At 43.5% G+C, this 15,671-nt stretch overlaps 1 protein-coding gene across 1 annotated transcript in view; it reads right to left on the reverse strand.

Moving 5' to 3' along the window:
• Window positions 1-15,671, reverse strand: part of chrna8 (cholinergic receptor, nicotinic, alpha 8) — a 272,432-nt gene that overhangs the window by 34,671 nt on the left and 222,090 nt on the right. The window contains exon 9 of the mRNA XM_055632392.1: window positions 3,469-3,578. Within this exon, the coding sequence (XP_055488367.1) occupies window positions 3,469-3,578 (110 nt within the window). The remainder of the gene's footprint in view (window positions 1-3,468; window positions 3,579-15,671) is intronic.

The raw sequence follows: 15,671 nt of genomic DNA on the forward strand, positions 1-15,671 counted from the left end.
TATCGTATCTGCCTCCACCACCACCCCAAGCAGCATGGTCAAAGCACGTGCAGTCTTTGCGTGAAAAGCTTTCCCTGCACTTTTCCTTGGACCTGCCCCTTAAAGCTATGCCCTCAAATGCAGGAACGCAGGACTAAGGTTTATGAGGCATCTTGTTTGGCATGGGCAAGTTTGGTCGAACGGCCTCCTTCCATGCTATATGGCTCCATGACTCTATTTCCACCCAGGGCAAAGGTTCTGACTATCTACCCTATCTATACCTCTAATCATTTTATATACTCCAATCAAGTCTCCCCTCAGCCCCCAATGCTCCAGAGAAAGCAATCCAAGTTTGTCCACCCTCTCCTTTTAGCTAATACACTCTAATCCAGGCAACAATCTGGCGAATCTCTTCTGCACTCTCTCCAAACCCCACACATCCATCATGTAATGGGACAACTAGAATACTCCATGATACTGCACACAATATTCCAAATGTGGCCTAACCAAAGTTGCAACCTTACTTTTATACTCAATGAAGACTGATGAAGGCAAGGTTACCATGTGCTTTATACACCATACTATGAACTGCCATTTGTCCGCCCATTTTTCCAGCTAATCTATATCCCGCTGTATACTTTGACAGCCTTGCTCACTCTTTGCAACTCCTCCAATTTAAGTGTCATCTGAAAACCTACCAACCAACCCATCTACATTTAAGTACAAGTTGTTTATATATCACAAACAAAACAGTTTGCAACCCAGATCCCTGCAGAATTTCACTGGTCATAGATCTCTGTGAGTATAGTACCCTTCCACCACAACTATCTGTTGTCTTTGAATAAACCAGTTATGAATCTAAATATCCAAATTCAAACAAGTCACCAAGGATCCCAGATATCTCATCTTCTGGATCAGCTACTGTGAAGGATTTTGTCATTTGTCTCTACAAAAATCCATGTTGACAACATCCAATGCCCGACACTTATCATTCACCTTCATCATCCCCTCAAATAACTCAGTCAAGTTTGTAAGACATGATCTGCCATGGACAAAGCCTAATTGGTCCATTATATTAATTGGTTGGACTAGGGTGCTGTTGTTGGGGAGTGCAAGAAGGCTGACAATTGATTAGCACCAACTTCTTTCATGTCAGTAAAAATCCTAATGAAACTTTTACAATGATTAGATTGGAGAAATCTTGAGGACTGAAAGAGTTCTCCTTCTCCATTCTTTCACATGATGTGTCTATCACTGTCAAGGCCACCATTAATGATCCTTTCGCAAACATCAATGAATTGAATCTCAAAGGCCATTCCAGAGGAGAATTGCAAGTGAAATGGATTGTTGTGTGGGCTACACTTGCATACAAGCCAGACTGGAACCTTCCCTAATGAATGTCAGTGAGTCCGATGGATATTTATGTCAGCTCCAGTACTAGTTCCTTTGAATTATATCTAACTCTAATGAGGTGGTGACACAGTGGCATAGCAGTAGAGTGCCAGAGATCCAGGATAGATCCTGACTATGGGCACTTGTCTATTCGGAGCTTGTACATTCTCCCCGTAACTAGCATGTGTTTTCTCAGGGTGCTCCAGTTTCCTCCCACAACCCAGACATACAGCTTTGTAGGTTAATTGGCATGGTATAACATGTTTTTTAAAAAATGTCCCTTGTGTGTGTAGGGTAGTGTTAATGTGCGGGGATCACTGGTTAGTGCGGACTCGGTGGGCCGAAGGGCTTGATTCCGAGCTGCATCAGAACTAAACTGAAAATTAAGGAACTAAGCTGTAAACTAAACTAAATGGAAACTTCTTTTGAACTTGCATTTCTATGTCACTACATCACTATGTCACTTTGTTAGGATTCACATTAACGGCAATTACTTCCCTATGTGGGGATAGTTTAAGCTTTGCTACATTTAAAGCATTGCTACATGTGATAAACAGAACCACTTCCTCTAGTACAGAACATCAAATCAGAGAAGTTGGGAGCAGGAGTAGGCCATTCAGCCTTTGAGACTGCTCCCCCATTAGATATGATCATGGATGATCATCCAAATTAATTTCCCTTTGCTTGTTTTAGCCCATTAGCTTTTGACCCCTTTAGCATTAAGAACATTTCCTAGTTCCTTCTCAAACATTTGGCTTTAATTGCTTACTATGGTAAAGAGTTCCATAGTTCATCATGTTTAAGAAGGAACTGCAGATGCTGGAAAATCGGTAGACTTCGAACTGCTCTACATCGGTGAGACTAAGTGTAGGTTTGGCGATCGCTTTGCCCAACACCTCCGCTCGGTTCGCAATAACAAACCTGATCTCCCGGTGGCTCAGCACTTCAACTCCCCCTCCCATTCCGAATCCGACCTTTCTGTCCTAGGCCTCCTCCATGGCCAGAGTGAGGTCCACCGTGAATTTTAGGACCAGCACCTCACATTTCACTTGGGCACTACACCTCAGTGGTATGAACACTGACTTCTCCAATTTCAGGTAGTCCCTGCTTTCTCCTCCCCTTCCCAGCTCTCCCGCAGCCCACTGTCTCCGCCTCTTCCTTTCTTCTTCCCGCCCCTCCACCCCCCCACCCTCACATCAGTCTGAAGAAGGGTCTCGAACCGAGACGTCGCCTATTTCCTTCGCTCCATAGATACTGCCCCACCCGCTGAGTTTCTCCAGCATTTTTCTCTATCATAATTCATCATCGTCAGGGTGAAGAAGTCTCTTCTTATCTCATCTCACTCCTATGTTGCTTACCGTTTAACCCTTTTGACCCCTGCTCCTGAACCGTCCCACCATAAGAAACACCCTTCCTGCATCTGGTCTGATTGGTACTGTTCGGATTTTATAGGTTTCTATGAGATCTCTCATTCTTCTGAACTCTAGTAACACAGGCCTAATCAGCTGGTCTCCTTTAATGCATTGGTCCTACCATCTCAGAAACCTTTGCTGTACTTTCTCCATTACAAGAACATCTTTTCTCCGGTGAAGAGGCAGTCAACGGTACTCAAGGTGTGGTCTCACCAAGGCCTTGTCAGATTTCTGGATGTCGTTTTTTTAAATACATTTTTATTTCCTAAATAAACATCACAGGACATTGCTGCTCCTCAACCTGAGTCCTCTCATTACAAAGGTCAACATGTGACTTCCCTTCTTAACTGTCTGCAGCATTTCTAATCTTACTTGCAGTGAATGGTTGATTTCCCCTCTTTCCCAATCTATCATCATTCAGACAATAATCTGTCTTCCTCTTTCTGCTTCTAAATTGGATAACCACATTCATCCACATTGTGGTGCATCTGCCATTTTTTTTCCAACACACTAACCTGTGTGTATCATAGTGGAGTTTCTCTGTATTCTCCACAAGGCTCACACCTCCACCCAGTCATGTGGCATCTGCAGACCTGAAAATATGACACCTAATTCTCTCATCCAAATCATTAGTATTGGGAGTGACTCACAATCATTGATCTTTGTGATGATGTTGTTAACTTACCCACTTGGGCATTTTTCCAGCATGAGGATCATGGTGATGAAACTGAAGAACCAGCACGGTGACGACCACAGACAGGCCCACGATGAACATTGTGCTCGCAAAGTACTGAGCTGAAACAATAATACAATGTATATCAGTGACACACTAGTTTAATTGCTTCACACTAGTGTAATTGTTCATTCCCCAACTCCTCACTCCCCTCCTGAAAGGTTTCCCTTGCAGTGTGGTTAAGGGTCTACTTACAACATCGATTCACTCAATGGTATCATGTGAGATGCTGAACAGATCTTTCAACATATAAACACAATTACAGCCAAGCCCAGGCCTATTCTTACTGAGTCAGGATTCCCAAAAGGCGTCATGAGATATAGATCCATGGGCTGAGCTCCAAAGGATGGTTTAGTTTAGTTTATTATTGTCATGTGCGCTGAAATACAGTGAAAAGCTTTTTTGTTGTGTGCTATACATTCAGCAAAATGACTATACATGTTTACAATCAAATTGTCCACAATGTACAGATACAGGATAAAGGGAATAATGTTTAGTGCAAGATAAAGTCCAGTAAAGTCCCATTAAACATAATTCAAAGTCTCAAAGAGGTAGAGGGTAGGCCAGGACCACTCTCTAGTAGTTGATAGGGTTGTTCAGTTGCCTGATAACAGCTGGGAAGAAACTGTTCCTGAATCTGGAGATATGTGTTTCAATCTTCTATACCTTGTGTCTGATGGGATAAGGGAGAAGAGGAAGTTGTCCTTTATTCTGCTGCTGCTGGCCTTGCCCCGGGAGAGTGAAGTGTAGATGGAGTCATAGGAAGAAAGGTTGGTCTGTGTGATGGTCTGGGCTACGTCCACACACTCTGTAATTTCTTGTGGTTTTCAATGGAGCTGTTCCCAAACCATGCTGTGATACATCCTCATAAAATGCTTTCTATGGCACATCTGTAGAAGTTATTGAGGGTTGTTGAGGACATGCTAAACTTCCAAAGCCTTCAAAGGAAGTTGAGGTGTTGGTGTGCTTTCCTGGCCATTGCTGGTCCAGGAGAAATTGCTGGTGATACTCCTATGAACTTGAAGCTTTCAATCATTTCTACTTCAGCCTATCAATGTATATAGGGATATATGTACCGTTTCACTTAATGAAGTCTCATTCTTAAGCCTTGGGTGAATATTGCTTTACCATCCAATCAATCTAATTGCAGCGGTAGAGTTGCTGCCTTTCAGCGAATGCAGCACCGGAGACCCAGGTTTGATCCCGACGACAGATCTGTACGGAGTTTGTAGGTTCTCCTCGTGGGTTTTCTCCAAGATCATTGGTTTCTCCCACACTCCAAAGACGTACAGTTTTGTAGGTTAATTGGCTTGGTAAATGTAAAAATTGTCCCTAATGGGTGTAGGATCGCGTTAATGTGCGGGGATCGCTGGTCGGCATGGACTCGGAGAGCTGAAGGGCCGGTTTCCTCACTGTATCTCTAAACTAAACTAAACTAAAGGCCAGCAACTGAATTGAAAAGTTTGTATGTCTGAGTATTATTCTCTGTGAAGCCATTACCAACTCACCAACATGAGGTGAAGTTAATCATTCTGGTCTTTGCTAAAATATACTTGCATCTCACTGAACTAGCATGCAAGCATGATCTTGATTATTAACTAGTGAGTATTGTACATTTATTCATTTCCAAAGCAATGATAATGAAAAAAACTTGTTTCCCCATTCCCCTTTAACACCGCTGCAGTGGAGAAATGAGTACTTAGTAAGAAGCAGCATGGGCACATTCAGCCAAGAACTGTGAAAACTCACTGCTCCCATAGCATTTATTTAGTGGATGTGTTCATTGCCTTATGGTTGGGTCTGATATAGACTAATTGGATAATCAGCAGACAACAACTGCATCCAGGTATGATCAATGAACAAGGCTGAGGTGGCCTTTTTCCTACTCGCAGTTCCTTTCCATTGCCTTTAGATTTGTAATGCAGCAGAAAATACAAGCTTTTGTGTTTTGGATTTTGGATCAAAAAGTCCTCGATCATCCTTATGGCATAATTATAGTTCAAAATATTTATGTATATGGCACCACAGCATGGTGACTCTTAGTGTGCTGGTCCCAGAGGAAGGTTAACTATCATCCGATACAACTGCCTGCTCTTTTAAATCTCCGTAAATCTATACAGTGCTGAGACCTATATTCTGCACTTTGTATCTTTCCCTTCACTATTTATTGCACTTGAGTTCAGTTTGATTGTATTTTATTGTATTATCTGATTTGATTTAATAGCATGCCAAAACAAAAGTTTTCACCGTATCTTGGTGTACATGACAATAATAAACCTAAATCTAAAATCCAGGTTTGCTTCAAGCATAATGGCTACTTAGTCCCACTCAATTAAGTATTGGCTTTGATTAGGAGAAAGCTACGTGTGGTTCTAAATTTTTTTGCCGTAACGGGCCATGCTTGTAGATCTCTTCATGCTGTGTGGGCCAGATCTATGTAACTCACTACCCACCCACCCAAAATACATTGTATAGAGATGTTCCATAGGCTGCAGCAGTGTGCTTCCCAGTGGCAATTAGTTCAAGGTCGTTGTTCTACATTATGCAGCTTTTCCATTAACATAGTTGACATCCCATACGAATGCATCCTCGTATAATTTGCTCATTTACATTACTTCAATAATTTTTTTCCATGGATTTGCATAAGTATGAAAGTGAAATTATTAAGTATTAATGTAAAAGTTAATAAAATATGTGATTTGCAATTATTTCAGGAAGTCTGTTCTTTCAAGGCTCTTGTCATCACAGCAGCTGAACAAACATTATAAGACTGTAATCATTTTTGAACAATGTACCTTTTTCAGAGGCCACAGGAGAAATTCTTCAATTAATGCCCTGGTAGATTCATTCATTTAAACATTGAATTACGATTAAAATAGACACTCAGCAGGGCAATTTACTATAAAATATGATGCAGTGAAACAGGTTGCTAGCCAATCCACAGGTGAAACATATGACTGTCAACGAGAGATCACTGCTGCTTGGGACTTTGTAAATAACCATAGGATTCAATGGCATTGTATATCAATTTGAACCCAAGTTATATTGCATTTCAGATTAAATAATCATGGTTGCTTTTTGTATTATCTCATGGGATGAGGAGTCCTTGACAAAGCCAGCATTTTTTTCCCTGCTCTAGTTTCCCTTGAGATTGGCACAGATTGTGACAGGTATATCCTACCAGGGAATGTCTGTTGACAGTCCCTGTCCCAAAAGTGGTTGCAGCCACATTTGGTGATGAGAATGGAGACAGCAACAGAGAGCAACATATATGCTACTGCTAAAACAAATACATTAAGCGTGAGCTACATCATTGTCAACATAAAACACATTTTGCAATTGGGCTTCCTGGTAGAAAAAATCTCTTCATATAGAATATGAATTTATCATGGGCTGCCAAGATTCATCACCATGGAAACAGAATAACTCAAATGTAAATGTTCTATTTAATTAGCATAGTGGAAACACAGGGACAATTAAAACAAGGCACTTCATATTCAAATATTCTCAAGGCACACATGTATGGAAAGGCTTTGAGTAAACGCTTATTTGTTTTCGAACATTGCTTATGTGTAAGTTGCATTCAGAAAGTATTCAGATCCCTTCACATTTTCCACATTTTGTTACGTTACAAACTTATTTTAAAATTCATTATTTTTATAATTAATCTATGCACAATACCCCAGAATGAAAAGAAAAAAACATGTGTTTAGAAATTTTCCCAAAGTAATTGAAAAGAAATAACTGAAATATCATATTTACATAAGTATTCAGACCCTTTGCTATGACACTCAAAATTGATTTAGGTTCATCCTGTTTCCATTGATTATTCTTGAGATGTTTCTATAACTTGATTGGAGTACCAGTGGTAAATTGAACTGATTGGACTTGATTTGGGAAAGACACACACCTGTCTATATAAGGTCCCACAGTTGACAGAGCATGTCAGAGCAAAAACAAAGCCACGAAGACGAAGGAATTGTCTGTAGACCTCCGAGACAAGATTTTGTCAAGACACAGATCTGGGGAAGAGTATAAAACAATTTCTGCAGCATTGCAGGTCTCGAAGAGCACAATGGCCTCCGTCATTCTTAAATGGAAGAACTTTGGAACCACCATGACTCTTCATAGAGCTGGCCGCCCGGCCAAACTGAGCAATCGGGGGAGAAGGGCCTTGGTCAGGGAGGTGACCAAGAACCTGATGGTCACTCTGACAGAGCTCCAGAGTTCCTCTGTGGAGATGGGAGAACTTTCCAGAAGGTCAACTATATCTGCAGCACTCGACCAATCAAACCTTTATGGTAGAGTGGCCAGATGGAAGCCACTCCTCAGTAAAATACACAGGACAGCGCACTTGGAGTTTGCCAAAAGGCACCTAAAGGACTCTCAGACCATGAGAAACAAGATTCTCTGTTCTGATGAAACCGAAATTGAACTATTTGGCCTGAATGCCAAATTTAATGTCTGGAAAAAACAGGCACCGCTCATCACCTGGCCAATGCCATACCTACAGTGAAGCATGGTGATGGCAGCTTCATGCTGTGGGGATGTTTTTCAGTGGCAGGAACTGGGAGACTAGTCAGGATTTAGGGAAAGTTGAACGGAGCAAAGCACAGTGAGATCCTTGATGAAAACCAGTTCAGACCTCAGACTGGGGCGGAGGTTCACCTTCCAACAGGTCAACGACCCTAAGCACACAGCCATGACAATGCAGGAGTGGCTTCGTGACAAGTCTGTGAATGTCCTTGAGTGACTCAGCCAGAGCCCGGCCTGGAACCCGAACGAACATCTCTGGACGGACCTGAAAATAACTGCATTGATGCTCCCCACCCAACCTGACAGAGCTTGAGAGGATCTGTAGAGAAGAACGGGGGACATTACCCAAATACAGGTGTGCCAAGCTTGTAGTCTCATACCCAATAAGACTTGAGGCTGTAATCGCTGCCAAAGGTTCCTCAATAAAGTACTAAGTAAAAGGTCTGAATACTTATGTCAATGTGATACTTCAGTTATTTATTTTTAATTACTTTGCAAAAATTTCTAAACACCTGTTTTCACTTTTTTTAATTATGTGGTATTGTGTGTAGATTGAAGATAAAAAAAAATGAATGTAATCTATTTTAGAATAAGGCTATAAAGTAACAAAATGTGGAGAAAGTGAAGGGGTCTGAATACTTTCTGAATGCACTGTAACAACCTGGAGCTGGAGAAACAATGTGTTCAGAAGAAATAAAGTGTTCTACTATAATTATGTGGAAAATTGTCTATCTCTCTTACATAGAAACATAGAAATTAAGTGCAGGAGTAGGCCATTCTGCCCTTCGAGCCTGCACCGCCATTCAATATGATCATGGCTGATCATCCAACTCAGTATCCTGTACCTGCCTTCTCTCCATACCACCTGATCCCTTTAGCCACAAGGACCACATCTAACTCCCTCTTAAATATAGTCAATGAACTGGCCTCAACTACCTTCTGCGGGAGAGAATTCCAGAGATTCACCACTCTCTGTGTGAAAAATGTTTTCCTCATCTCGGTCCTAAAAGATTTCCTCCTTATCCTTAAACTGTGACCCCTTGTTCTGGACTTTCCCAACATCGGGAACAATCTTCCCGCATCTAGCCTGTCCAACCCCTTAAGAATTTTGTAAGTTTTTATAAGATCCCTCCTCAATCTTCTAAATTCTAGCGAGTACAAACCGAGTCTATCCAGTCTTTCTTCATATGAAAGTCCTGACATCCCAGGAATCAGTCTGGTGAACCTTCTCTGTACTCCCTCTATGGCAAGAATGTCTTTCCTCAGATTAGGAGACCAAAACTGTACGCAATACTCCAAGTGTGGTCTCACCAAGACCCTGTACAGCTGCAGTAGAACCTCCCTGCTCCTATACTCAAATCCTTTTGCTATGAATGCCAACATACCATTCGCTTTCTTCACTGCCTGCTGCACCTGCATGCCTATTTTTAATGACTGGTGTAGCATGACACCCAGGTCTCGCTGCATCTCCCCCTTTCCTAATCGGCCACCATTTAGATAATAATCTACTTTCCTGTTTTTGCCACCAAAGTGGATAACCTCACATAAATGTAAGAGAACTGTAAGGGCGGCATGGTGGCATTGGGTTGCCACCAGTTGCTGACTTACGGTGCCCGATACCTGAGTTTGATCCTGACTGAATGCTTGTCTGTAAGGACTTTGTGTGTTCTTGCCATGACCAGCATGTCCGGGATCTCCGGTTTCCTCCCACACACCAAAGATGTACATGTTTATATGCTAATTGGCTTGGTATAATTGTAAATTATCTCTACTGTGCGTAAGATAATATAAGTGTGTAGGGATTACTCATCAGCGTGGACTTGGTGGGCTAAAAGGCCTGTTTCCACACTATATTAAACTATACTGCAACAAAATTGGAGATGCTTTATAAATGGACCAGACATTTCCTTCCATCCCTTTACATGCAGCCTTCAGGAAAGGCTTCTTTGCATTCTGCAGTCCCACAAACAGCTTCACGAAGTAATCAAACAAGCAGCAATGATCGCTCCAATGTTGTACACTGATGCCGTATTCGATCACAGGCTGAAGATTATTTGTAATATTTAATTAGTTATCGTGATGGTTACTATTCCTTTATACATCGATTGTCCAATAAAATTTGGTGAACCATTTTAAGCTCTTTTTAATAAATTTGTCATAAAGTCAAAACAAAACATTGCAGGTGAAATGCTGAATGGGTCAGGAAGCATCTGTGGACAGGACTAACGTTTCAGATCAAAGCTTGCATCATAAATATTGCAGCCACTTTACCAGTTCTGATGAAAAATCAACTAAATTGAAGCATTAATTGTTGCTCTCATGTCTGTCTACTCTGCTGAGTACTACTGTAAATGTCCATTTTCATGCATTTTTTAGGACTGGTGATAAAAGCTCTGGTCAAAGGATAACATTTAAGCAGAGCCTTCTAATAAGAGCTATATCAAAAAGAAGGGAGGTTTATGATTGGAATTCTGGAGCTCAGGGCCCTGACCTCAAAAGACAACAATGTGGTGATTGTTTTCTCATGAATGGTAGCCTTTCATATTGCTCAGCTAGTTTTACATAAGAAGACAATTGAGTTAAGAAAGTAGGTGACAATACATTCAGGTATTAAACATTTAGGGATTTTTGGATGGAAGGTTGACTAAGTGGAATTCTGCTCTGCTTGACAGCACTGAACATTTGTGAGTGTTGATTATTCTCACCTCTGTGCAGTCTGTTCAACAGAGTGAATTTAATTTTTCCTACTCCTTCCTGACCTTTTCTGTCCTAATTCATGGTGAAGCACATCCCCAGAGAGTGTTAGTAGGTTGACTGAGGGCATCTGTGTATTTTTGCCAGACTAATCCAGCCAACTCTGTCCCCTGAGACTTTGGATTAGTGAAAGGAGTCAATCTTATGTTTCTCTCGTCTTGTTCAAGAGAGGTCAGTCAGAGGTTGCTTGGACTTAGTTATTTTATGGATCTCCAAAACACATGAGACTGCAGTGGAAGAGGCTGGGGATACTGGGAAGGGAAGCCCACTGCTAGATTCCCACCCAGTTTAAACAGGATGACAGCAGAATGCATTCCTTTATTTCAGTGGCATACTTCAATGATCTTGCAATCTGCATGGTTGCCAGCACTAAAGTGTTCAGACTCAAAAACCATCATGGGAAAGGCAGTATCATTTAAGTAACAAACACAATGATAGTTATGCAATCATGCCCAGAACAATGCTAGGCAGCACCCATCGACCCATTATGATAACCAGTGTATTAGCTACCCCCACCTCCACCCTCTCTCCCTCCACCATTTACTCTAGCCTTAGTCACTTAAGGGCCTGTCCCACGACCATGCGACTCCATGCGGCAAGCGTGACCTAACGTGGTCGCTTGAGTCATACGGCTTCGCGGGGCTGGTCCCACTTCGATCGCCGGAGCTGTATTGAGTTGTGCGGAGGTGGTCCCGACATCACGCGGGGGTCCGAAAAATTGACCGTGTTCAAAAATTCCACGCAGCAACGGCCCGCCGGCCCACAGCCGCCTCGACGCCATATGCACCGCCTCGACGAGCATGCACAGCATCTTGACGCCGGACGAAGCATCTTGACGTCGTACGTCACGCGCAAACTTCTCGTGGACTTCGCTCGAATTTCATGTCACTCACTCGACCTCCGCGCGGCCCCCGCTTCCGGTTTGCTCACGCTTCTCGCATGCAGGTCGCATGCTGGTGGGACCGGCCCTGTACAGGGATCACTCAACCTCCGCGCGGCCCCCGCTTCTGGTTTGGTCGCGCTCGCCACATGCAGGTCGCATGCTGGTGGGACCGGCCCTGTACAGGGATCACTCAACCTCCGCGCGGCCCCCGCTTCCGGTTTGGTCACGCTTCTCGCATGCAGGTCGCATGCTCGTGGGACAGGCCCTTTACTATGGTTCAGTTTGCGATGTTTAGTGAAGGGAATAATCACTCTTCTGTGTGTTTGTCTCCCTTTGAACTGATCCTCCTCTCCTGCCACTTCATGTCAAGTCCAAGGAGTGGAAATCACAGTGAAGCTAAACTGACCTCACCATCTTATACTAGAGTCCTGCTTACTTCCCGACTTACTACTACCTCACTCAAACTTACCGACTGGATTACCACGTCCAGAGGTATCACCACATGCGGTCAGAAACACAGAAATATGAATATGAACTTTGGAGCAAGTAATGTGCGCACATTGATGGATAATGCAACCGGCAACAGACCAGAGAGGAGAACCGTGATCATCGCAAGAGAACTGAGAAGATTCCAGATTGATATAGCTGCCCTTTCTGAAACCCAGCGGGCAGACAAAGGACAATTGAAGGAGGAGAACGGTGGCTACACTTTCTTCTGGAAAGGAAAAGCTGCTGATGAGCCCAGGATCCATGGTGTTGGGTTTGCCATCAAGAACCAGCTCATCGGCCACATCTCTGAACTTCCTGTGGGAATCAGTGAGCGTCTCATGACCATCTGTCTGGTGGTTGCCAACAACCAGATGGCAACAGTTGTGAGTGTCTATGCCCCTAGTTTAGACTCTGAAGAGGAAGTAAAATAAACCTTCTTCGCCTGCTTGGATGAGACACTGTCTAAAATCTCCAAGGAGGATAAGACTATTCTCCTAGGAGACTTCAACGCCTGGGTCGGCCAGGACCAACACCTCTAGAAGGGTACCATAGGAAAGGAAGGCATTGGGAACATCAACTCCGATGGAGTTCTGCTTCTCAGCAAATGTGCTCAGCACCAGCTCATTATCACCAACACCCTCTTTCACTAGAAAAATTAATTTAAGGCATCTTGGAGACACCCACGCTCCAAACAGTGGCATCTCATTGACTATGTCATTGTACGAGCCAGGGATCGCCATGACGTGAACATCACAAGGGCCATGATCGATGCAGATGACTGCTGGACATATCATTGCCACATCTGCTCCATGAGGTCCATCAAACGCAAGAGGAAGAGGAGGATTCAAAGGAAGCAGATCCGGCCAAGGCTGAACCTTGAAAGCCTGGAGGAAACCGCCACCCAGCGGCGAATTCTGCCATCTCTTGGGGAAAGCCTCCAACAGGAATATCCTGATGATATTGAAGGGCACTGGAGCTGGTTCAAATCCACCATCCTTGATACCTGTAAAATCATCCTTGGGTGCAAGTTCAGAAAACACCAGGACTGGTTTGACGAGAACAACACAGAGATAGAACAGCTCATCTCCAAGAAAAGGAAAGCCTTTTGTGCCTAGAAAATGATGTAACCTGCAAGGCCAAAAGAGTGGCTGTGGAGGTACTTCCAGAATCACAGTGTGGCTTCCACCCATCCAGTGGTACAGCAGACATGATATTCACAGCACGCCAACTCCAGAAAAATGCCATGAACAAAGGCAGCCTTTGTACATGACCTTCATAGACCTGACAAAGGCTTTTGACTCGATAGACCGCCAGGCTCTTTGGAGCATACTATCAAGGTACGGTTGTCACGACAAGTACATCAGAATATTGAGGCTTCTACATGATGGCATGTTGGTCACAGTGCTCAGCAACTGCAGCTCCAAGTCCGAGCCCTTCACTGTGGAAATGAGGGTCAAACAGGGATGCATCATCACTGCCTTACCTCATCTCATTGGTGAAGAGCTGCCACAGGTGATCCCAATCCTCTACAGAATTGATGGTCGGCTCTTTAACCTTAATAGGTTGAAGGCCAAGAGCAAAGTCAATAACATTGCCATCATGAAGCTTCAGTACACTCTGTAGAAAACCTTCAGGGCATCCTGAATGCCTTTGCCAAGGCATACAGAACCATGGGCCTAGCCTTAAATATCAAGAAAACCCAGGTCTTACATCAACCTCCACCCAACCAGCTGTCTACCCAGCCCACTGTAAAAGTGGATGACACCACTCTTGAAAACGTTGATCGCTTCCCCTACCTTGGCAGCATTCTTTCCTCAAAAGCTGACACCGACTCTGAGGTCAACCATCGCCTGAGTTGTGCCAGAGGAGCCTTTGTCAGACTCAGGAAATTAGTCTTTGAAGGCCGAGACCTAAAGGCTCAAATAAAACTGCTGGTCTACAGAGCAGTTGTCCTCTGCACCCTGTTGTATGGAGCCGAGTCATGGACCACCTACACCAGGCACCTGAGAGCCCTGGAACAATACCATCAAAGATCCTTACAAAAGATTCTGAGGATCAGCTGGGAGGACAAATGCACCAACATCATTGTTTTGGAGGAAGCCAACATGACCAGCATCACCACCTCAATAATGCTGCACTAACTTCGATGGACTGGCCATGTCATCCACATGTCCAACACACATCTCCCTAAACAAATCCTGTACTCTCAATTGAAGGAAGGTCGGCGAGCCCCCGGCCGGCCAAAGAAACGCTTCAAAGACAACATCAAGAACAGTCTGAAGAAATTCCATATCACATCGAGCAACTGGGAGCACATTGCACTGGACAGGCGCTCCTGGAGGAAATCCATGCAGGAAGGAGCTGCACTTCACAAAATGGAACTACGCCGTGTCGGAGAGACAATGCGACAGCACCGTAAAGAGGGAGAGAAGGGGGCTCGACGACCACAAACCACCGCCAGTCTCCATTGCCCACGTTGCACCATGGTGTGTCGATCGCAAATCGGCCTCTGCAGACATCTGCAGACCCACAAGTAGACGACCCTATGGAGAGGAGAGGACAGTCATTCTCGTTTCGAGTGACCGCCGATGATGATGATGATGATGATACTAGAGCCTGCTCTCTGCACCAGCTCAATTCATTTCCCAACTTTGGAACACTCGACACATCATGAGAGGTTCCATTCATTGCCTTCACTTTCTACACTGTACATTTAGGACAGATTCGAATTGAGTTGTAGCTAAGACGCATAACAAATAAGTCGATGTACTTTCATTAGTACATTAGTTTCTCATTTACATGGCACCATGGGAGGTAATGAGCAGACTGCTGAAAGCACAAAACTATTCAGTGGATTACTAGACAATATTGACTATGGAAAATCACCCACAATAGCAATTGAGAGTGTTTGCAATGTGATGTCCACCATTTATTCTTTTTCATATGTTCTATGTAGCTTCAACTGTTAGAACCATTATAGTGCAAATACCAATCCCATGAAGTTGGATTTGGTTCATCACTACAGTATCTTCAGTTTAGAGGGATATGGGCCAAACACAGGCAAGTTGGATGAGTGTGAATGGGGCATGTTGGTCGGCCTTCAGCAAATTGGGCTGAAGGATCTGTTTCCATGCAATATGACTATGATTCTATATACCTGCTGCCCTTAGGTCCATCATTTTTATGTCAGTTCTCAGAGCAATCCTATCAATCACATTTCTCACTAATTTCTCTGTAACCTACGTATTCTCTCACACATGCCCATTAACACTCCACTCATTCAGCCATCATCCGTTTACACTAGGGGTAAACGTGACAAAACTTTTATCTCTATCCTTCACTAATCCTATATTGCCGGACTCACTTGATACTTAAGAATGTATCAAGCCCTTTCTTGAACATACTCAGTGACTGAGACTCCACAACCCTTTAGGTTAAAGAATTCCCAGGATTCACTACCCTCATTGAAGTATACCAGTGAAATGAAGGAATA

This window comes from Leucoraja erinacea, chromosome 3 (genome assembly GCF_028641065.1).
Source record: "Leucoraja erinacea ecotype New England chromosome 3, Leri_hhj_1, whole genome shotgun sequence".
In the NCBI taxonomy this organism is placed as follows: Eukaryota; Metazoa; Chordata; class Chondrichthyes; order Rajiformes; family Rajidae; genus Leucoraja; species Leucoraja erinaceus.